The sequence below is a fragment of the Pholis gunnellus genome (assembly GCF_910591455.1).
Source record: "Pholis gunnellus genome assembly, chromosome: 16".
In the NCBI taxonomy this organism is placed as follows: domain Eukaryota; kingdom Metazoa; phylum Chordata; class Actinopteri; order Perciformes; family Pholidae; genus Pholis; species Pholis gunnellus.
The window spans coordinates 20,885,490-20,908,473 of NC_136543.1; the positions used below are offsets into that span (position 1 = coordinate 20,885,490).

General features: G+C 43.6%; 1 protein-coding gene across 8 annotated transcripts in view; it reads left to right on the plus strand.

Annotated features, from left to right (window-relative positions):
* The window catches only part of col14a1b (collagen, type XIV, alpha 1b), a 134,163-nt gene that overhangs the window by 27,990 nt on the left and 83,189 nt on the right, over positions 1–22,984 (plus strand). For 7 of the 8 annotated variants that reach the window (XR_013767449.1, XM_079175961.1, XM_079175962.1 and 4 more), the window contains 5 exons: positions 18,669–18,827; positions 19,015–19,134; positions 20,393–20,557; positions 21,421–21,582; positions 22,101–22,273. Coding sequence is in view for 7 of the 8 variants with exons in the window: in XM_079175961.1 (XP_079032087.1) it covers positions 18,669–18,827; positions 19,015–19,134; positions 20,393–20,557; positions 21,421–21,582; positions 22,101–22,273 (779 nt within the window). In the remaining variant the exon portion in view is untranslated. Of the gene's footprint in view, positions 1–412; positions 432–18,668; positions 18,828–19,014; positions 19,135–20,392; positions 20,558–21,420; positions 21,583–22,100; positions 22,274–22,984 lie in introns of those variants that run through there. The other variant, XM_079175967.1, reaches the window with a different exon arrangement.

Below are 22,984 nucleotides of genomic sequence, written 5' to 3' on the forward strand. Positions count from 1 at the left end.
ACAATCTTTTCCTCAGTAGTGTCTGATTAGTTCTGTTGCCTAAACCTGACCAAGTGCTTCACCATCTATTCATGAACCTGACTGTGTAACGACCACGATGTTCCTGTGAAGCTTATTTTTAAAACGCACAATAAATCAGAATCGTTTATTGCCAATGTATGTTTCACATACAAGGAATTAGTCAAGAGAATTAAGGTTTTCGTAGGATGTCAAACGAAGCGTCGTTGCATTGCTGCATTGCTGCGTTGCTGCATTGCTGCGTTGCTGCATTGCTGCGTTGCTGCATTGCTCAAACAAGACACTGCAGGAAGTAGCAGGATCTTAAAGGCTGCTCTCTGCATTCATCTTTTTCAGCATTTTACAATCTTTTGCACTTTTTTTGCTCAGTGTCACGTTTCAGGGCATCGTTGTGGCTGCGCAGCAGCAGGCAGGTGAGGGCTTGTTTGTGTAACATTACACCTCCATGAACATACTGATCTTTGTCTATCATGATATCCTGATACACTATCTTACACCTTTGGAATCCAGCTCGTTGAGGGGCACGGTTCAGTGATCCCTCTGAACCAGCACACACTGTTTGTGTTGGTCTGTCTGCGTTAGTCTGCTCACCCGTGCACAGGATTGAGACTGTAAGGTATGCGAGTGTTCTTACATTCCTGTACCTGCTGTGTGTGTGTGTGGAGCACATGTCCTCATAAGGATATAAAATGAAGGTCAGCGGGAGGCGAAAGAACACCCGAACTATAAATCTCACACAGCATAATATCTTCCACGCAAGCAGCCATTAGTTCTATTCATCGCACTATGAAAATCAACTTGCATGGACTCGAACCGGCGCAGTAATCCATCACAGGGAACACTTTCTCACCTTCTCTTTTGTCGAAGTTACATAACTTTTCATGTTGCAGTAGAGTTATAATAGAGCGCACGGCTCTGAGATTCATCCCCGGTGGTGCATTCAGGTGCTCGTGGGAAACATCGGAGACTTGAGCGCTGTCACCGGACAGCAACCGGACAACAACACGACATCGCTGTCTTTAACAAAATCAAGACGTCCAGAGATGGAAGCACTCTTTGGAGAATGCCAATATCCAGAATTCTCATGAATATATGAAGCTTTAAATGTACCGAGTTTGGTCCCTTTTTATCACAAAATGAACAATAGGTTTGCTTTGTTTACCTGCACAAAGACTCCAAAAGTCATTTCAAAGATGTAAAATCACAATTTCCCCCTTCAGCTCGACACGCTGCGCCTCGGTTAAGGACGCGTTTCCTGTTTCGGAGCTCGGAGCTTTGTGACCTTTTCAATTACACTCTTGAGCACGAGTGTGTGTAGGACTGACTCGACCCGTGTAATGAGGTCTCGCTCCGGGTCCGTTTGTTCAGGCCGCAATAATTAGACCGTGTCAGCAGAAGACAGGCGGGAATAATGGAATCGCAGCGTGGACGTCCTCTTCCTCTCCTCGGGGTGGTCGTGTGTGTTTGAGAGAGAAAGAGAACAAAAACACAGCACGCGTGACCTAAAATAGAGTCGCAGTTCATTTCGGCTTCCCCACAAGTGTGTGTGTGGAGGATGATTGTGTACGTTTGTAACCGGTGTTTATCCAGCGACAGCGTTTCTGCTCTTTGTTCGGGACGCCTCGGCTTCACCTTCCTGTGTTTATAATCGGGCCACTTTCACACCGGCTGCTCTGAAATTGCATCGGAAATTTTTGGAAGTATGAAATCTTTTCCCAGACCCGGGTGTTGGATGTTCTTCCTGTTATGATGGACATTTGAAAACCTAAAAATAAATACCTGAAATAATGTAAATAAGATATTTAGATTAGTGTTAAGAATGCTTGTGACTAGGGCTCAAATAATACGTTAAAACAAGTTCTAACGAGGTTTCTTATGTTGATCTTTGTCGTTAATCATCAAAATATAGATTCAATGATCATTTTAATGCTTAACTTACAGTCGGTGGCCATGTATTCATCGGTTTACCATTCTTTCCCCCCTTTTTACATTTATTATGGAGGAAACCGTACATGTGTTGACAGATTTAAGACTCATACGTAGCTCTCTGCTGAATGTGGCTGTTCATCCAGTGTGGAGTCAAAAATAACTTCAGCGGAAATATTGTTGTTGTGGATTTTATCCTAAAAAATGTCGTTTAATGAGTGGTTTAGAAATCAAGCGTCACGAAACGTGTGAACACGTTTGAGAAGGTTTTAATGTTTTTTAGTTTTCTTTTGTCAAAAATAACAATAACCAAACCAGATACTTTGGGAATCACCGAGTTGTGGCAGGTTTTCAGACGATCCATCTGCTCTTGTTTTATTCCTTGTCTTTGTATTCTCCTCTCCGTAGCGGGGATGAGTCTACATGGAGACAGTTGGTGTGGAAGCAGAGCCAGGCTCGGGTAAACTTGTCAGCGTGAACAGTGTGTCAACTGTGGCAACGAGCAGCCGAACGAGGGCAGTGGAGACGTGGCGACGTGGATCTGCACGGCTGCATGTGTCAGTTCTTGGACGTGTTGATGTGGATGTGTTCGTGTTTTTGTTGTGTACACAATATGGTGCTGTACACACGGTGGGAGGACACCGAATTCATTTGGTTTGTTGCTTATTCTGCCAAATGTGGATTTGTAGACAGACGTTTGTTTGTCGTGGATCTCTGTCACACGAGGATAGAAGAGCTTAGCTGTGTGATTCTATGCAGACGTTTTCCTTTTTCTTTCTCAAATACATGAAGGTTTTTGTATCTTTTAATATCTTGTTCACGCAACATAAACATGGATTTCCTCAAAACATATTAATTTATTTAAAACGATTGACTCCGTATAATCTGAAAAAGGCTTTATTGTCCGTCATAAGAGGATGCAATTTATCTCTGACGTCACAAGTCTTTCACCGCTTCTCTTTAAAACCCACGGACACTGAGCAACGTGTTTTGCTAAAAGCTTTTTGTATCAGCGTTGAGTTATGAAGAGTCCTGCTTAGGGCTGCACAATTAATCGAATTTTAATCGCGATCACGATTTTGGCTGCCACGATTAAATGAGCATGATCGTCTGCGATGTTGACAGTTTAAAATGCTCTGCTACATATCAAATCAAGCGCTTCCTCAATTAACAGTCAGCCGACCACCAGGGGGCGAACGAGATGAGAGCTGTCATGCGCGCACCCTGTAGAAGTAGAAGAGCAGAGAGACGGGAGCTTGAAGGACGAGTACTTGTGCTTAATTTATTTACACAGCGGCATGTCATGTCTGTCACTACATGGTCGCAGTTTACAATTCCCCTGCTCTCTGTATCGCGTACGGCGGCGTGTCCCCCCCCCCCCCCCGCCAAGCATCTATGGTCCGGTAGCTGGCCATTAATGAGTAATCGTGATCTCAATATTGATCAAAATAATCGCGATTATGATTTTGGCCATAATCGTGCAGCCCTAGTCCTGCTTTCCTTCTGACTGATTAGACGCTGAGATCGCAGAGTTGGGACTCGGTGGCTCACGTTATCTTTAGTTGCACGGCAGATGAACTACATAAAATACACACATTTCCTGATTTAATGGGAAAATATCAGCTCAAAGATTTACGAGATAGTTAACGTTATTTCAAGGATTCCAGCAGTGGCTGAGTGGCGGCGATGCAGCAGAATGAGAGATTACAGACCTCTGCACACGCAACGCTACTGGGGGAGATAATAGCTATTACGAGTTGAGTTTTTAGTTTTTTTTTACCAGTGTTGATTAAAACCGACAGATGTGTTCGATAATGTTCATCAAAGGGAGAATTCTGACGTCTTGCTCAAGGGCACTTCAGCAGTTATAGATGCAGGGCAGAAGGAGGGTGTGAAGCTGATTAACGAGAAACATTTTATTGGGTCAAAAATGTGATTAAATTCAAATGTGGCCTCCTAAAACCGAAGGAAGCCCGCCGATATATATCTCGCCTGATACGCAGGGATGTACTGCAAAAGGAACACGCCAGCAATTTTTTTCAAACGGCGACCCGATGTGATGTCAATCTGCTGCGCCACAAATGGAGATGAATAATGGACCGAGAAATCATGTGTGCTCCACGCTGGGAAGCAAAGTGATGTTGATTCAGTGAAATCGGAAACGAGAGAGAGACAGAGAGAGATGCGGCAGTGCAGGCAGGGCGGAGGAGCTTTCAGTGCAGCTGAAGCTCCATCACCTTCCATGTGACACTGTGACAACCTCGTTTAGATCTGAGGAATGAAGGGAAGCAGCGAGACAGATGGGGGTGAACAGTGAGACAGGCCCGGGGGGGTTATAGTATGAAGCCAGCTGCATGGAAACACTCAGTGCTGTTTTTTATTTGGCTGTCAGATTGGAGACGGTAGATAAAGAACTGAGTTAAAGGGGGAAAGACTGATGATCTATGTGGATTTACATGGTTTCTGTTGGTCGTACGTACTTTTATTCTTTAACTATAGACTGTATGAAATGTGGACGTAGTCTCCGCGGGTTTCTGAGGAGCCGTTGTTAAAATAAGCTAATCTGACAAATGGGCAAAGAGGTGGATCGTCGGTGGAGCTGAGGCGGGTCCATGTCCTAAAGCTGCATTCTCTCTAGTGTCCACCAGGGGGCGACTCCTCTGGTTGTATAGAAGTCTATGAGAAAATGACTCTACTTCTCTCTTGATTTATTACCTCAGTAAACATTGTAAACATGAGTTTATGGTCTCAATCTCTAGTTTCAAGTCTTCTTCAATACAGCATGATGTTCATTTAGTAAATGATGGTCCATTTAGAGTCACACAGACCATAAAGCAGGGGATGCTTTAGGGGCGGGGCTACACAGTGATTGACAGGTCTCTACCAGAGACGTATACGACGTCTCTACATCACTTCAGTCCAAATATGGTCACTTCCTTTCACTGGTTGCACAAAAACAAGATGGCGACGGCAATCCACAAACTAATGTATGACGTCACGATGACTACGTCTGGTTGGCCCCCACCCGTCAGTCAAAGTGGCCACGCCTTAAATTGTGTTTAACTTTAAGCCTTGATATAATTTAAAGTTAGTGAGTATAAAGATGATTGTACCCGTATAGTTTGAACATAGGGATCTATGGGGGAGTCGCTCGCTTTTGCCTCTAGTGGTCATTCGATGAACTGCATTATTTGGCTTCGTTTCTCAGCACCTGTGGTCGCTGCTTGTTCTGAACCGGCTTCATGAATCGGATGGTTGAAGGATATCTAGGAGCTCACTGGAGTGATGCCAGTGAGTTTTACTAACAAGTGTTCTCTAACATGTCAATTTTCAAAATGGCGACTGAATGGAATGAAACCTTCTCGTGTTTGAATGAGTTTGTCCTTTTGTTTTTTACAGTTTCATTCGTTGGTTCCCTCCAGCCTAAAAACAGAAGCGTTGTGTTGGTAGATGTGTGTTTTGTTCTCTTGTTCCCGTCTCTTTACATTCTGCATCTTCTCTTGGGGACATTGGCTGTATGTTAATGGCTGTAATTGTTTTCTCTTTCTCTCTTTGCTTGTTTCTGGTCGACGTGACGTTCCCTCTGGGTTCTCAGAGCTGCTTTCTTCTCTTGTTTCTCTCACAGTTTTCTTTCCATCAGTTTTCTTCTCAGTTTCACTTTTTCTTTCACTTTTGTCTCAACCTGTCACTTTTCTTCTCTCTTTGCGGCTCTTTTGATTTATTTCTTTGTTTCCTCTTTCTGTCACTGGCTTCCTCTCGTTCTCATTTATTTTGTTCGATCACGTCGTTCCTCTCACTGCTGTTCTTGTTCTGTCTTTTCTTTCCTCTATCTGTCTCTGTTCAAACTATATCTCCACTTTCTTTTGCTCCTCTTTCTTTCTTTCACTTTGTCTTTATGTTTCCTTCATTGACGAGGCTTTAGTCTTTATTTCCCTCCTATTTGATTGGGCTTCTCCACCTGACGACCATTGAAGGCTTTTATTGTGAAGCAGCTACAGCTTCCTGTCCATTCACTACTGTTCCTCCTGGATAAATACATAAAGGGGAGATATGTACTCGTTAGCTTAACTATTAGTACTATTATTACCGCTATTATTTTTATCATGTGTTTTCGGAGGTCAAAAGTCAGGAACTGTTTAAAAAAATGAAATAGACATAAAGGGGATTGTTAAAGAACAAAGACACACGTGCATCTCAACGAGCTCTTTCTGCAGTTTCTGCCTCAAAACAAATGCGTTTCTCTGTTTCAATAATTATATGAAAAATGATGGACATTAATGGTGGTTAACCACAAATCCACGAGGTCAGAAAACATCCTTATTGTCCACCAGTGTCGTTTCATTTCCTACACTAGACTCATAAAACACCACTTTATCAGGTAAATTCAGAATATAGAAAAACTAAAGAAAGGTGGAAGCGTACATTTAATGAAGGTACTTGCGTTTAAAACGACGTGAAGAAAGAAGAAAGAGCCGCGTCGTCGGAAAGAGCAGCGAGAGTCACGACGACAGAGAACGCCTGTTTGTTTTCACACACAGCCTGTCTGCCCATCCCACGCCCTGTCTCACATTCACTCACATGCAGGCGACACTGAAGTTCTCAGTTTTGTTCTCTGTTGCTGCTGAGGTGTGTGTGTGTGTGTGTGTGTGTGTGTGTGTGTGTGTGTGTGTGTGTGTGTGTGTGTGTGTGTGTGTGTGTGTGTGTGTGTGTGTGTGTGTGTGTGTGTGTGTGTGTGTGTGTGTGTGCGTGCAGACCTGTGGGACTTCCTGTGGTTTTGGTTTCTTTTGTCAGTCTTGAGAGAGCTCTCATTAATGAACATCAAAACCTTTTCTTTCTTCGTCTTCTCTCTCTGTGTCACACACACACCTACACACACACTCACACCTACACTCACACCTACACACACACTCACACACACACACACACACACACACACACACACACACACTCAGCATGCCTCTTCGCACCTCTGAGCAGGAAGCAGAGTGAACTCGGTCCCCAGATGTGGCGATGTACCTGTGAAAATAATGTCAACAAGCAGTCGCAGCAGTGACAGGTGTGTCGTCGCTCGTACGACTTTAGATTGAATACCGCCTTCACACCAAGTCACCATTTTGAACCTGCGCTGTGCTTCATCAGCAGACGGAGGAAATGAGCTCATCTGGTCAAAGTGAAGACAAACAATGCAAAGAATCAGAATAATTGATATTCTCCGTTTTCTTTAAATGTCCTGAACAAAATCAAGTGCTTGATGAAACATAATATGAAGGAAGAAAGACTGATTAAATGCACAAATAGTTTACTTTTACATTCTTATTCAGCTCGATGTAAATGTTTCTTTCGGGCGCTTCTAATCTGCTAAATGCTGGAATGCAGCTGTTGTTAATAAGTATTATTTACCTTTGTAATATATTTTGAGTTAAAGGTGCAATATATGATATTCAGAGCGTTGCAGGAGCTAACAGCTAACGCGTGGAGGTTCCATTGAGTTACATCATGATGCGTTCAGGCTCCAGTCGGTGACAGTTGGAGTTGGGCGAAGGTGAATCATAACGTTAACGTGATGTGTTCAAATGTAATCTTGTAAAATGTAGTTTTTGGGGAGAAACTTGAATAAATCCAGTTGTTTGAAGATGTTTTCACAGCAACGTAAATATATATTAGATGATTTATGAGCTGTTTAACTTCCTAACTTTTATAGCTTATAACACGTCAATAACACTGCAAATATATTCATACCAGCTGGTAAAACAACAACAACACTGGGCGTCTCTAAAAGTTCTATTTGCTGCTTTTCTTTATCTGCGGAGCCGATTTTGTTCAACTTTCATAAACTGAAAATAATTATTTTACCTTTCGGCTTGACACAAAATGGAATGATGGGCACCTGTGGTGTGTAATCTCCTGCTAGTTTGTTATTTTCCCTGTCGGCTTAGAGAGACAATTCTCCCAGCAGAGTGTGGACCGATGAACCAGAAGGGAAAAAGTCAAATTTCCATCTCAGCATGAGTCAGAATCACGGGAGCAGTGAGATCCGTCGCACGCCACACCGAGCTGATCCAGAGCCATTCTGCATCAATTAGAGCTTTCCTCTGTGGATAATTGTGTCATTACAACAGGAAGATTGTTGGTTTCATTGCGTCTCAGCGTGATTCATGATCCACGCTGGTAACACTCGGGCCGCCCAGCTGTGTGTGTGATGCACAGTTTACAGGCTGGCTGGTGTCAGAAGTTATTAATACGGAGTGACGAAGTGAGCTGAAAGATGGTTACAAAGCCGTGAATGTTGGTGTATTAGTCAAAGATCTCTCATTTTGATACCAATATTCAGTTAGCTGCTAAACCAAAAGCAAGACTCTAAACTCAGAGACTCGGTTCTGAACAGTGAAGCTGATGCTTCATGTGTTAAAGCTGCTTTCTCTCTAGTGTCCACCAGGGGGCGACTCCTCTGGTTGTATAGAAGTCTATGAGAAAATGACTCTACTTCTCTCTTGATTTATTACCTCAGTAAACATTGTAAACATGAGTTTATGGTCTCAATCTCTAGTTTCAAGTCTTCTTCAATACAGCATGATGTTCATTTAGTAAATGATGGTCCATTTAGAGTCACACAGACCATAAAGCAGGGGATGCTTTAGGGCGGGGCTTGCTGTGATTGACGGGTCTCCACCAGAGACGTATCCAGTGTCTTTACGTCACTCCTCCAAATATGGTAACTTCCGCTCAACGGTTGCAAAAAAAAGAATCCAAGCTGGTGTCGGTGAAATCGCCGAACTCGAGGATTCAAAACGCCTGAAACGGTCTATGAATCAGACTCAGTGATAATAGGTTTCTATTTATGTATTTTGGGTAATTTAGGACTTTGCACTCTCCAGCAGTGATTTTCTACCTGCCAGAAAAGTCAGAGGGACATTTTTCTGAATACGTTATCTCATGAAAGAGTTTGATGTGAAGGGTGAGGAAATGGCTTCTGAGATCAAAATGACATTAAGTTAGGGTGTCGTTACCCTTTTGCCCACTTAGCTTCACTCCTTTCAGACATTACATGCATATTACTTCCTGCCGTTTCAGATTTCAACAAACCTGAAACCTGAACTCCTTAAATCCCAGTTCCCCCCCCTCAGGCGGAGACTTGTGGTGGTAATAGCGTCGGTAAATGGAGCGGGAGCGCAGACTGTTTGAAACTTTAAGAATGCCTCGGAGACATGCAGACTTGAACATCTAAGAAATGTGTACACGGCCTAATGAAGAGAAATGGTGAGTAGTAGTTTGGCTCCAGTCTTACAATAAAGTAGATTTCAAAGGAACACGGCTCCCTCCTTCAGAGACTCGACGAGGACTCTCAAGACATTTATTTCTTTCTCTAAAAGGATTCACACGTCTTCCCTCGTCCTCGGTTAGATTTCCTTTGACAGCGACGCGGTGCGTTAATCTTCCGTTATCTTGTAACTGAAGGCCGATCATTTCTGCATGATGCAGCGGAACAGCTTCAGACAACAAACAACAACAAACAACAACAGAGCATTCAGTTGTATCCTGTGGAGATTTCTATGTGGAAGAAATATATATATTACTTCTGGCCCGATACTGAACTCGTTTTAAGAGGAGCAGCGTTGCAAACTGTGCACGTGTCGGTGGATTTATCATTTACTTGTAACCTTTTATTTTCAGGAGGACGCTCTTTGTGCTGAGCGTGCTCGTTTTAATGCACCACGCTGCTCCACATTTATATTGTTAGACACCTTCACACCTGGGAGCAGCGCAGGAACACTCGGTCCCATGTGGAGCCCGGTGCCTTGCTTCAAAGGCACCGGGCTCCACGTTGGCTCATAAGAGTGAACGTTTGCTGGTAATACTCACTTTTCCAAATATTCACCAAAAGTACAAACATCCAGACGATGAATACGAGGTGCAGGACAGGAAATGAAACGGAGAGCGTCCGTCTCCACAGAGATTCATCTTTCAGTCTTTGGTGTTTTTTAAATTTGTGCTTTAGAACGAAACCATCAGAAAATAAACTCTTCTTCTACCACTCGCCCTGTAGCCTTAATGTAGACCCTGTAACTTATTGTAGACCCTGTAACTGAATGTAGACCCTGTAACTTATAGACCCTGTAACTGAATGTAGACCCTGTAACTTAATGTAGACCCTGTAACTTATAGACCCTGTAACTTATTGTAGACCCTGTAACTTATTGTAGACCCTGTAACTTAATGTCGGGCTCACACTAATAAGTCTGATTTCATGCTCTCCTCTCTTTGATGAGCTTTGCTGCCTGAAGAACATTTCTTGTGATAAACTCGAGCGGATTTCTTTAGGCCACCGTGTTCTAAACAAAGACAAAACCCTTTGAAGGATTGGCGCCGGTGTTTGACTCGGGTTTAGAGATGTAATGTGACCGGAATGACAGACGACATGTTGGGATTAGAAATATCATCGGAGGGGGAGGGGCCTGCAGCTGCAGCCTCACCAGCTTGCTGCTCTTTCATGTTGCTCAGAGGAACGAGGGGCTCTGTGTCGTTGGCTCGGGGTGCCGGTTGTCCTCTTTCTCACGATGTCTGAGGGCAGAGAGCCCTGGAATCAGACCGTCACTAGAACATCAGCTCCTTCTGTCTCTGGGAAGCCTTGTGACACATCTTGGATACTCTTTTGAGAAGCTGCGAAGCATAAACCTTCAGTTATTTAACATAACCCTAACCATCTCTCTGAACCTTTTAGAAGACTTCTTCCAAACATTGTAAATATAAATATAATATATATAAAGTATTGTTACAGCCTTTTGAACTTTGAAATTAGCATGTCGCTAAAGAACTTTTGCACACGTTACATTCAAAGCAATGTACCGGAATGATTTAAGGAGAGACGAGATCAGCTTCTCGTCTCCTTCCGCGTGTTTCAACTATTCTTGCAAAGGGCTTTTACATTTTCCAAGGAAGTAAAGCTTTGGCTTTATTAGATTGCAAAGTTAGATTTTATTCCCATTAATTCCCTAGGAAAGTTTCCACCTCTTATATTCCCGTTAGTTTTGCAAATCTTTTCTCTGTTTTGTATTGTGCAACAAACACAGTAACTCACCGTACACAGATACCTTTTAAGAACATCTATATTTGTGACTTTCAAGACGACTTTAATTCTATAATTCGTTCCGAAGAAGGTAATAATTTGTTAAAATTTAAAAATTTTAAAAATTTAAAATTTTTAAAAAAAGTTAAAATTTCTACAGTGAAAACCATTTCAGAACTATTTAGTTATTGTAATAATCACCACGAGTTTAGAAAGTCAACTCTTCTCTCTTCTTGTTGGAAGTTACATGAATTGTTGCATTGAGCTCATCAGAGGTAGTTTATGATTTAAAGGTGAATAACTTTAGTTTATAGCTGGTGTGAAAACCCTGCCGACTACTGTACCTGTTGGTTGAATCCACGCGAGCTGGACGTGACATTCGTCTCACGTGCTGTCAGGTAGCGGTGGAATCAGAGGCGGCTGATCTTTTGACCTCCTGCCGTGTATAAGTTAGATAAATCCGTCACACCAGGAGCCCTGAGGGGGGAGAGCTCACCTTTAACACCAACGGTATTGGCTGTTAGCGTAGCCCCGACCTCCCTTTGACGGAACGAGACGATCTGTCTTTGAAACCTTCACATGATTGGAAAGTAAACTGTTTGGTTGTGTTCATCCCAACTTCAGCTGTTTGCTAATTTAAAAAGTGGAGCTTAGTACTTTAAAATATGCTAAATCTGACATCTAACTTAGTACATCTCCATGTGAACACGTACGTCAGCAATTAGGAGTTTATAGATAATACAGAACTTTAGATTGTGTGCAGGTAAATAAGTGAAACTCTGACAATGAGAAAGTTAAATGCAAGCAAACACGATGGAGGTGTTACTGTGGACTTTTAACTGGTTCTGAACCAGTCTCGGTGTAGTCCTGATCCTCTATCAGACCTCCATCAGTAAACGAGACCATCAGAGAGAAGATGGTCTGTTTCTATAGAGCAACGGGAGAACCAGAACCAGGACTGAGAGGAGCAGACTGTCAGACCTGCTGCAGTAACATGAGAGGTTTTCTAAAGAGAGTCTGGTGCTCAGAGACACTACAGAGACAGAGACCAACAGAACCAACACTACATGAAAGTTCTTTGTAGTTACTTTAAGTCTCAGAACTTTTCTTTATCCGTTGACCAGTTGAACCCGTGACCCTGACGGAGGCAGTGCCGTGCACAGCCGGCATCAACCCGTGGGCCCTGCTTTAGGCCGTGAATATGTATGAGAATGTCACTCCACAGAAAGGACCCATTATAATGTTGTTTACACTCGACCCACTTGGGTCACGTTCTGTTGGACGGTCTTGACCCCTCGCTGTCCGGGGGATCCGCCTCAGACCTGCTCCATGGTGACTTTTCGACCCCTGGAGTAACACGTTGCCAGAGGGACCCTCTCTGCTAATAGCTGGGCGGCTGCCGAATCTGTCAACAGACTTGTTTCTGTTGCCTCCCTCCCGTCCTCGCTCTCTCTTTCTCTTCCTTCTCCGGGTCGTCCTCCCTCCACATTTCACACCAACCTTGTTCAAGAGTCCGTCCCCTCCGGCAAGCAATTTGGACCAATTTAGTAAAGGGCCGAGGTAGACGGGTGAAGTGTTGTGGTGCTGCTGGTCGTCACGGCTGAGAGTCTTGACTCCTCTCGTCGTAGTTCGTCACAGCTTTGAACAATCGATCCACGTCAGGACGTTTCAGATCACATCAGGGACGTTTCTCATCACAGGAAAACCACTCGGCTGCTTTCAACACGAGGTGTTTTAGCCTTTGCTGTTATAAAAGAAGTTCAGCTGGCTGGTTTTATTTTAAATCTTCATATATTAACATATAACTCAGTTTATTTCTGTAAATATTAGTGTTCTAGATGTATGAAGGAAACGGAAATAAATGGTGTTTTAACAGCTGAACCGGTTTAGGACTGAAGACCTTTGCACACATTCAAACACATCTTTTAGACGTTTCAAACGTCGCTTCAGCCCTGACTCGTATGCCTCACACATAATCCTGCTGCATTGTGTATGAATGAGTCTTCAGTCTGCAGGGACACGTTTCCCGTGTGGTCATAAATGCCCCGTTCCAAACACAGGAGATCAACGTGAATTCTTGGAAAAACACTAAGTTGCCCGATGATACACGTAGAAAATGAATTCTTTCTTCTCGTGAGGGGATTTATTTAGACCTTTTCTGTTTGTTTGAGGCGCTTTAACAAAGTGGATTCGTCCGTTTCCTCTTTACTCTCCGTCCGCTGACCCAGATGTTCTCCTCTCTTTCTCTTCATTGCTGATGCTTATCGCCGTTGAATCACTTTGTCTTTAGATTGTCTGCTGGTCCTTTAGTTTGTTTTTGTAGGTCACTCTCTTTAGGTCACTCTCTTTGCTGCGTCATCTTCTTCTTCTTCTTCTTCTGTTTATTACACAGACACCAGATATCAGACGCATCACTTCTATTTAAGAAGAATCTCAGCGTCACCCGTTGCTCTTCCTCACCTCTGAACTGAGCTCTCGTCTCTCTTTGTTATATATTTTTGTATCATTTCTTTTCTTTCTCATTATCCTGTTCACATTTGTCTTGTGTTCTTTTTGTCGCTCTTGTTTAATTACTATGTAGCTGTTAAGTGAAAATATACACTTTGCAGCTCCGGCATGAATGAGTAATAAAACCCAACGTGTTGGTGATAATATTAAAGCAATGCAAACAGGACAATAATAAATGAAATACCAAGAGGAAGATTAGGAAGTCGAGCAGAAAGAAACTCCACATCTATATTCACAGCGGCCTCTCTTGTGTAGTTCTCTCTGTTATGCATCCGTGACAGATTTTTTTTCCATCGCTTCTTCTTCTCTGTCCTTTTTTACGTGTCGGCCATCTGTCCAGGTGCGAGTGTTTTCCCAGACGTGCTATTAAAAAGAGGCCGGTCCTCTTTCACTTAATCCTCTAAAGCGCTGTTTTGCCCTTCAATATCACTTCCTGTATTGACTGAGGAACGTCCTCCTTTATACCCTTAGATCCATTTAAACTCTTCCTCTTCAGGGTTCGTCTTCTGCATCTCACTCGGTTATTTTTAAAATAATGACGTGAATACAGATTAATTGACAACCTGCAGACATTTATTAGTGCACACTTATAACATGTAACAGTGCACCACATCAGCTGGAGATCGTCCCGGTGCTGTCTGTCTGTATCCTTAAATCTTCTTCAGATTGAATCCACATTGATTTTTTTTAAGTCTATAAACAGCAAGAAAACACAATAATTGGGATTCTTGCAAATCCGATCCACATCCAGAGGTGGTTTCACTTCATGGGAGGATGGAAGTAACGTGATAATGTTACGACTTTGCCAATGTGAAGTCAATTAGGATCCTTTGTTAAATCGTGTCTCCGTGTGAATGTGCAATGCTCAGAACTAGTGATGCAGGAGTCAAACAAACAGGACTTTCACCCTGCAGACCGGCGTTCGTGTCCCAACGGGTTGTTTGGTTACGTTTGTGACGTGTTTACGTATTTTAGTTAGTTTACGCACCGATCTTAAGCCCCACCGTGATGTTTTCTCGCCCTCACAAAGTGGTTTTGTCACTTCATGTGTTTCTGAGAGTTCACGTTTAATTTCTACAGCCGCTCAAATTTCAAAATTTCAAAGTGCTGAGCAGAATGTAGCTTCTAGCGGAGCGCTGTGGAGGAAAACCTGGAGGAGAACAGTCCGTAGACAGACGCTGGAGTATATTATCTGCCGGCACTTTCACTTTGGAAAGCCAGCGTAGCTACGTAGTCGCTAAGGCCGATACGCCGTCACTCACAGGTAACAATGGGGCCGGTCTGGCTTAAAGATCTGATGTGATCATCTGATTTACCTGCAGTCTGAACGGAGCCTTTGTGGCAGAAAAAGTGCCTCAAAGGACATTTGCAGTTTGATCTGAGTGTTTCTATATGAATGTTTCAGTTTCAAAATCAGTTTCTTTAATCTTCTCCGGATCCGGAAAACTTCAGGATGCTTGAACAGTCAGTGAAGTTAAACCACTGCGAGTAGTCTTGTTACAGACTTCTTCAAGGTTGCATTGTGAGTAATATTAGTAATAATAGTAATATGATGAGGTTGAGGCTGTGAGGCTGAAGACTTCTTTTTTCTGCTCGTTAAGAACTCGACTTTGATTTATTCTGGTTTTAATTGTTGCTTTGTCTTCTTCTCCAGAATAAATCTGTCCACCGACGGTTACTGTTCTCTACGGAGTCCTCCTGTAAATTACACCTCAGACGAGCCAAAGAAAGACCAGCTGTCCTCCGCAGTGACACATTTACTGCTTTGAATCGCTGCTCGCTGAGACACACCAACACGCCGACTCTGCACAAACAAGTTTGTGTTTGTTTGGCTGACGGCGACTTAACAGCGACATCCCAAGAATTAGCTTCAACGTTTCTTTAATTCAATCATTTTATTTTCACTTTACATAGTTTACACACTTTATGTTTTTACCCCAAAAAGAATAGTACACAACATAACGGATAACTACGCAAACAATCAGACTTTGACACAAAAATCTATAAAAATATATAAAATGAAATATAATGAAATAAAAAACACAAGAAAACACAAACATAGATCATCATCCTCCATATTGACCCGGCAATAACAATGTGCAGCATATACATGTTACACTCAACAGGAAGTATCACATGACGGCGACAAACAATATAAAAGAAAAAAAGTGAAATTATAAGAAAAAGCTTAAATATTTATAATCATTTAAAGTCAGCAGCGAGCTCCGGGCTCATTCTTCCCGGAGCAGTGAAGTCATGCTGAGCAGCACTGAGACTCCTCTAGACCGAGGGAGGAGGTTTAAATTCCGACACTGTAGAGACTTGTACTCAGCGAAACACTTCTCAGTTCCTGTCAGCGATGAATGAAATGACGGCTGAAGAATTCCTCCTCGCTCGCCGCCGACACACACACGCACCACAAACCCTCTCCTCCTCCTCCTCCTCCTCCTCCTCCTCCTCCTCCTCCTCCTCACCGAGACGTCCGACGTGCTGCGACCTGAACGAAACATTCTCTGATACATCTGGAGGATTAAGGAATCGTGAGCCCAGCGGGGTTCAGATGAACGGTGTCGGTCTCGCGCGTCGGCAGCACCGAGTTCACACCGGAGCCCAAAACCAGCGGCTCACCGCTTTCTCTTCATCCAAAGTTAAACCGTTTAGTCTTTGGAACCATCGAGGCTTCGTGGCTAAAGTGTTTTTTATGTGTGTGTTTTCTTAAGCTTTATTTATTCAAGAAGGGTTGTTGGGCATGTAGGGCGCTCACACAACACCGCCTCCCTTCATTCAAACAAAGAAGAACATAAAGTCACATTCACACTCGACAACCTCCTGCTGGCTTCTGGCTCATTCAGAACCCGTCAGCCAGCTCTCCCTCTTTACCTCTTTACCTCTTTACCTCTTTACCTCTTTGTCTCTTTACCTCTTTACCTCTTTAGCTCTTTACCTCTTTGTCTCTTTGCCTCTTTGTCTCTTTGTCTCTTTACCTCTTTGTCTCTTTACATCCTTGTCTCTTTACACCTTTGCCTCTTTACCTCTTTGTCTCTTTACCTCTTTGTCTCTTTACCTCTTTGTCTCTTTACATCCTTGTCTCTTTACACCTTTACCTCTTTGTCTCTTTGCCTCTTTGTATCTTTGTCTCTTTACCTCTTTGTCTCTTTACATCCTTGTCTCTTTACACCTTTGTCTCTTTGTCTCTTTACCTATTTGTCTCTTTGTCTCTTTACCTCTTTGTCTCTTTGTCTCTTTACCTCTTTAACTCTGTCTCTAGAACATCAGCTGTCTAACCGATTTAAAGGAAAAGCTATGCCACAAATATAACATTTAACATAATGATAATAGCTAAATTGGTGCAAATCTTACATTTAGGAACGTGGTTATGGTCATAAAACATGAAATAAAAGCTGATGGGTTTGAATATTATTGTTGTTCTGGATCAATAATAACAGGAGACAGACTCTCACACACACACACACACTCTTACATTTGACCAGCTGTGCTTTATAGTCGAGTGTATTCACAGAAACATTCCCTCATAGCGACACATGTATGTCGGACATAGGACAGGAAGTCCCTTGCAGCACGACCTTATTTGGACACTTGAGTCTGAATTAAAATAATATATTTTAAGACTGCAATGGAATTATTTCCGTCTGTAAAGAGAGAGAGTTTACGTCCGAGGACGAGAGAAGATGAACCGAGATGTCCTGCAGTCACGTGACTGAGCTGTGAGCCGCTTGATTTAAACGTGCAGAGAAACGTCTCTGAGAGAAGATCCCTCTGCTGGTTCAAAAGGTTGACTCAGATCATTAACTTCACTTCCACAAAGGTTTTCAGCATCGTTTTTAAATGCCGCCGTAAAGGCTCCGGTGAAAACGCTCAATATGACCTCTACTTAAAGGGACAGTTCACCCTAAATCACAAGAACATGTGTTTCCTCTCACCTGTAGTGCTGTTTATCAACCGAGGTGGTTTTGGTGGGGTTTTCAAATGTTTCTTTGTTGTTTTTTTGTTGTTTTTTTGGCGCTTTGAGCACCACAAGCTGAGTGTCGTATCGTCCCGATAGAGAGAAGGCCGATGTCTCTACGGACGATATCTCCAACACTCTGCAACTTCTACTGCAGAATTAAACTTGTTTTTTGAGCTTGAAGCTAAACAAAGTGACTTTACTCTGATGAAGAACATCACTGCTGGTGTTAATAGTGACATTTCTCACCATGTTTTGGGGTCATCTGCTGTTTTAAATGATAAATGATGACATAAAGTTCACCGTTTAGGACTAAACTATGTTTATTTAAAACATTTATATATATAAAAAGAATAATGCCTTCTAATGAGAGACCAGGGTGTCACAGAGCGACTCACTCATTCAAGGATTTTGGGCTTTTGACTGAAATGTGGATCACCGAGTATTTAAGACGAGCATTTAAGTGATTAATAAGCACAATTACGCTTCAATAAACCGCCTGAAAGCGGATTAAAATGTGACGGATCAGCCTGCACCTTCAGTTATCTGATTGTTTCCTGCTTCCTGCTTCCTGCTTCCTGCTTCCTGCTTCCTGCTTCCTGCTCCTCCACTGCAGCTGCCGGGGCGTTTAAGTGCCTTGCTCAACTGCGTGTCGGCAGTATTTTATTCGTTCTGATTATAGGATGTAAAGAAACAACTCCCAGAGGATCCCGCGGCTCTGCGAGAGAGATAATTGGCTGATGGGAAAACATTTTACATTTTTTATTTTCTTTGTCGTTTGGGCCGGTCTTCGGCTCGCCGTGCGCCGGCCTGACTCTAGTAAATGAACCGCTGTCGCCTCATTAGAGTTCGCTCTGTTTTATCACCCGGTAAACTGTCGGGACAAACAACACGGCGAGGCTGTTATTTTTCATCTGCTAAAACGAAGCACCTCGCTCCTCCAGGGTTTAATTAAACCGCGTTGAACTGAATTAGAATTAATGGAACACTTTGTAACACTCTGGGACCGAGGCTGCGCGTCAAACTGTCCTACTTTTACTACCGCAGACGTGTAATGTGAGCGCTGTAGGCGGCTGTGAACCTCTTACAGCCTTTATTTGAAATCTGTTTCAGACTTTAAACTTATCACCACCAGTGAAAAGGAAAACTAAGATCTTAAACTCTGTGTTTGTGTCTCTTCTTCTTCAGCTGAAGACGAGTTCATGTGCAAGACTCCGGCCATATCGGACATCGTCATCCTGGTGGACGGCTCCTGGAGCATCGGACGCATCAACTTCAGGCTGGTCAGGACCTTCCTGGAGAACCTGGTCCGGGCCTTCTCCGTGGAGTTTGACAAGACCAGGATCGGTGAGGAGGCTTTGATATCCGGCTCAAAACAGCAACTAAGCTTTGTTTTGCTTAAAGCACCTCCTACACTCTGTTAATCCACAGAAACTTTGGTTTTAAACTGTACTTGAGAGACCAAAAGATAAATAAACGGAACCACAAGAGTATTTTTCTGCGGTTTAACGTTTCCTCATGACCGTGTGTGCAGGTCTGGCTCAGTACAGCGGAGACCCCCGGATCGAGTGGCACCTCAACGCTCACACCACCAAAGAGGCCGTGATCGAGGCAGTGAAGAACCTGCCGTATAAAGGAGGAAACACGCTGACAGGTACCCCCCAAAACCCTCCCCCACCAAAGCCCCCCCTCTGGTTATTATGGTCCTCCGTACTCGTCACAGTCACCAGATAACGTTTGGACCAGAGCCGGTCTTCTGTCTCGGCTCGTTAGATTCACCTCAGTTCGTTTCAGCGTTGGTGTTGAGATGTTTGTGACCCGGCTGATGAGAGCAGCCGGTCGGTCAGTGAGGTTCAAATCAATGTGAACATCAACAGCAGCTTCACTGATACTCAAGACGCGTGGGAGGAAATGTGTTCTCATCAGTGACGGGGGTTCGTTTTGCTGCTTTTTAATTCACAGTTTTACTTTAGAACCGTCGTCATGAGGAGGCGAAGGTCTTCTAGAGAGCGAGCGAGCTTTGATGAACCAACATTCAGCTCGTTTTATGGAGCTCTGGTTTGATTATCTGTCGTGAACGCAGTAATCGTATCACGGTTGTGAGTGTGCAGCTTCCTTCCTGTTGTAAACGTGTCGCTGTACTCGCGGTACATCAGCGCAGGAACACGAAGGTACGGAAGCTCTGGGAGCCAAAGTTAGGAAGATGAAAGTAAAACGTTTTTTTATATTTTGATCATTTTCTTCAGTGTTTGTTGTTGTAATACTAATTTCGTCCACAAGATAATTATTAATTTCCCAAATGGGACTAAAAGAGGCAAGTTTGCACCGATTACAATACATTTCTAGCCAAAAGAAAGACGTGAAGGTAATTTAAAACTCACCTGGAAGAAAACACGAATGCTTTTAGTCCTATTTACGACATGTGGTAGTGGCGCCTCCTGTGGCCGAAATGAGTATTACAACAATCACTCGATCGTGAACATTCTTCTACTGTAAGCACAGAGACGATCTGATGCGTGGAGTCAGTTTCATGCAACATTTATACAACTTTGAAATGACTGTAAACAAGCCGCCACGGTTACTTTTCTAAGTCGCGTGTTGGTCAACCAGCCGGTTGAATGTTGGACCCAGCGGGGTTAAAAAGCATCGTTAACGCTGAAGGCAACAACACGCATTTAAAAAGCTTCACCGAGTGAATCCAGGCTTTTAGTTTAGTTTCTTCTTTTTGGAAAGTCTCTTGTTTCTTTGCTTCTTTGTTTTTCAGAGTTTCTTCTTCATTATTTTGGATGTAAAATGAGTTTTTACCCAGAAGATACTCCGGACCGTGACTGCTTGTGGCTTTGTGTTTGTTGAGTTGTTTGTAACAGCGTCTCCGTGTCTCACTGGGTTCCTGTTCTTTGTGCGTGAACCAGGTCTGGCTCTGACCTTCATCCTGGAGACCAGCTTCAAACCCGAGGCCGGGTCCAGGCCCGGCGTTCCCAAGATAGGAATCCTCATCACCGACGGGAAGTCCCAGGATGACGTCATACCTCCTGCACGGATGCTGAGGGAAGCCGGGATCGAACTGTTCGCCATCGGTACGCTCAGACCTAACCTGACACCGACTTCGTTTACATGCACCAAATATTCTGGTTTCTGCACAACATTCCACTAATATTCCCGTTTATGTGCAGCCGTTCAGATTTAGATTAATGTGATGTATTAGTGGGCCGGTGAATCCCCCGTCGACATCATTCTATTCTGTGTTTGACGGCTCGATGTCGTTTATCACGTCTAAATACGGAAAAGTGGCCATTTTGCTTCTTTATGTCAAAATATGTCTAAATCCAGAATAATAAACACATCACACGTGTTTCGATTGTAAAAATGCTCCTTTTGGAAGAAGCCAAATCTAACTTTAATATTGAGTAATAGAGGACTGTGAGATCCAAAGACCGGTCAGAGAGAATCGGAAATTACAGATCGACGTCTGAAATCACACGTACGGAAGCCTTGAGATGCGAATGATGAAGTCTGATTGAAATAGTTTTCTCCCGTTTTATGACTTTCAAACGGGTGAAAAAGTAAAGTTAGTCGTCCTCGGTGAAGAGAAGTTTCCTGAGTAACAGGTGGAGAAACCTCGTCCACTTCTTGCATCATCAAAAACTTCAAACACCTTTCATGTTAACCACTTCCTGATCTCTCTCTCTCTCTCTCTCTCTCTCTCGCTCTCGCTCTCGCTCTCTCTCTCTCTCTCTCTCTCTCTCTCTCTCTCTCTCTCTCTCTCTCTCGCTCTCGCTCTCGCTCTCTCTCTCTCTCTCTGTCTCTCTCTATCTCTCTCTCTCTCTCTCTCTCTCTCTCTCTCTCTCTCTCTCTCTCTCTCGCTCTCGCTCTCGCTCTCGCTCTCGCTCTCTCTCTCTCTCTGTCTCTCTCTCTCTCTCTCTCTCTCTCTCTCTCTCAGGTGTGAAAAACGCCGATGAGAACGAGCTGAGGGCGATCGCGTCTCCTCCGGAGGAAACTCACGTGTACAACGTGGCGGACTTCAGCGTGATGAGCGACATCGTGGAGGGTCTCACCAAGACCGTGTGCGACCGAGTGGAGCAGCTCGACAAGCAGATCAAAGGTTTTGAGCTAAACAACATCAGCAACAATATTAACTAGAAACCACAAGACAACACTACACCTCTGAGAACTCTTTAAATGGGGGCGGAGCCAGATCACGTTTATCCTTCCGGTCCGTCTGTAGACCTGATGTCTCCGTTCAGCTGCTCAGGGAAATGATCCAGCAGCTAAATCTATTCAATCTATTTTGTGTACACGGTCCCTTTAATATTAGTTGAACAAACAGATTGTTGAAGCCTTTGGTTGCGATTATGACGACAGGAAATCCCCGAGCAATAACAACCCGGTCCCCATCTAATCTAAAGGAGCGTAAACAGACGTATATATATATACACACGAGCTGTTTATGTTGCAGGTAAAGTTACAGTACGCTACAAATATGTGGATGTGGGGATTTGAGGAAGGAATAAATAATAATAAAATAATTAGAATAAGACAAAATAAAGTGAGTCAAACAGAGAAGAGCCATCAGAGCTATAGGCAACAACACTGTGCTGAGTCCTCTTCTTGCTCCTCCAGTGGGAGGAGAACCGGCCCCCCCGCCCGGCTCCGTGGCTCCGCCCCGCGACCTGCTGACGTCTGACATCACGGCTCGCAGTTTCCGGGTGACGTGGACGCGCGCGCCGGGTCAGGTGGAGAAGTACCGCGTGGTTTACTACCCGGCCAGCAGCGGAGGACAGCCGGAGGAAAAGGTACCCGGATTAAACCCAGAGTCTAGATCCTCGCTCTTCTTTCCCTTTTGGTTGTTTTCAGAGTTTTCCTGCCACAAGGAACAAATACTCAACCACACGTGTGATTGGAGCTGCATCACAGAAGTTAATCAAAGTGGTGAAAGTGTTTCTCTGGCTCCTCATCAGTGACGGGAGTTTTTTTTTAATTGTCCTGATTTCCCAGCAGAGGGTCAACAGACGGCCGACGTAACGGCAGCGTTTTAATTAAGGCCGCTCGGCTTCATGTTTCAGGGGTCACTTCAGCAGCTGGAATGAACTTCCTCTCATAGGTTTTGCATCCTGCGATATATTCTGCTGCGAGATCTGAAATCGATGCTTTACCGCAGAACAGAAAATAAGTCCAAAGCCGATGCAGACGGGTGTTTCTGTGATGTTCTCCATATTAAATCAATGAGGGAAGGCCAGGTAACAGCAAACTAATCCTCCACACCGATCACAGTTTAATGTTGATCACAGGCTGTATTAGCCTGCAGGAGTTTGACCTGATAGAGAGGCAGCTGAGGCTGTGACACCCTGTGCAGCCTCTCCTCCTATAGAACTACACACACACAAACACACACACTGTACTGTAATTATCTGAGCTCATATTTATGTTCATACCATTTTTTTTTATCCGGTTTCTCTTTGATGTTTATAATAACTTGCAGCTGGAACGTTCGTTCTCCCCCACGA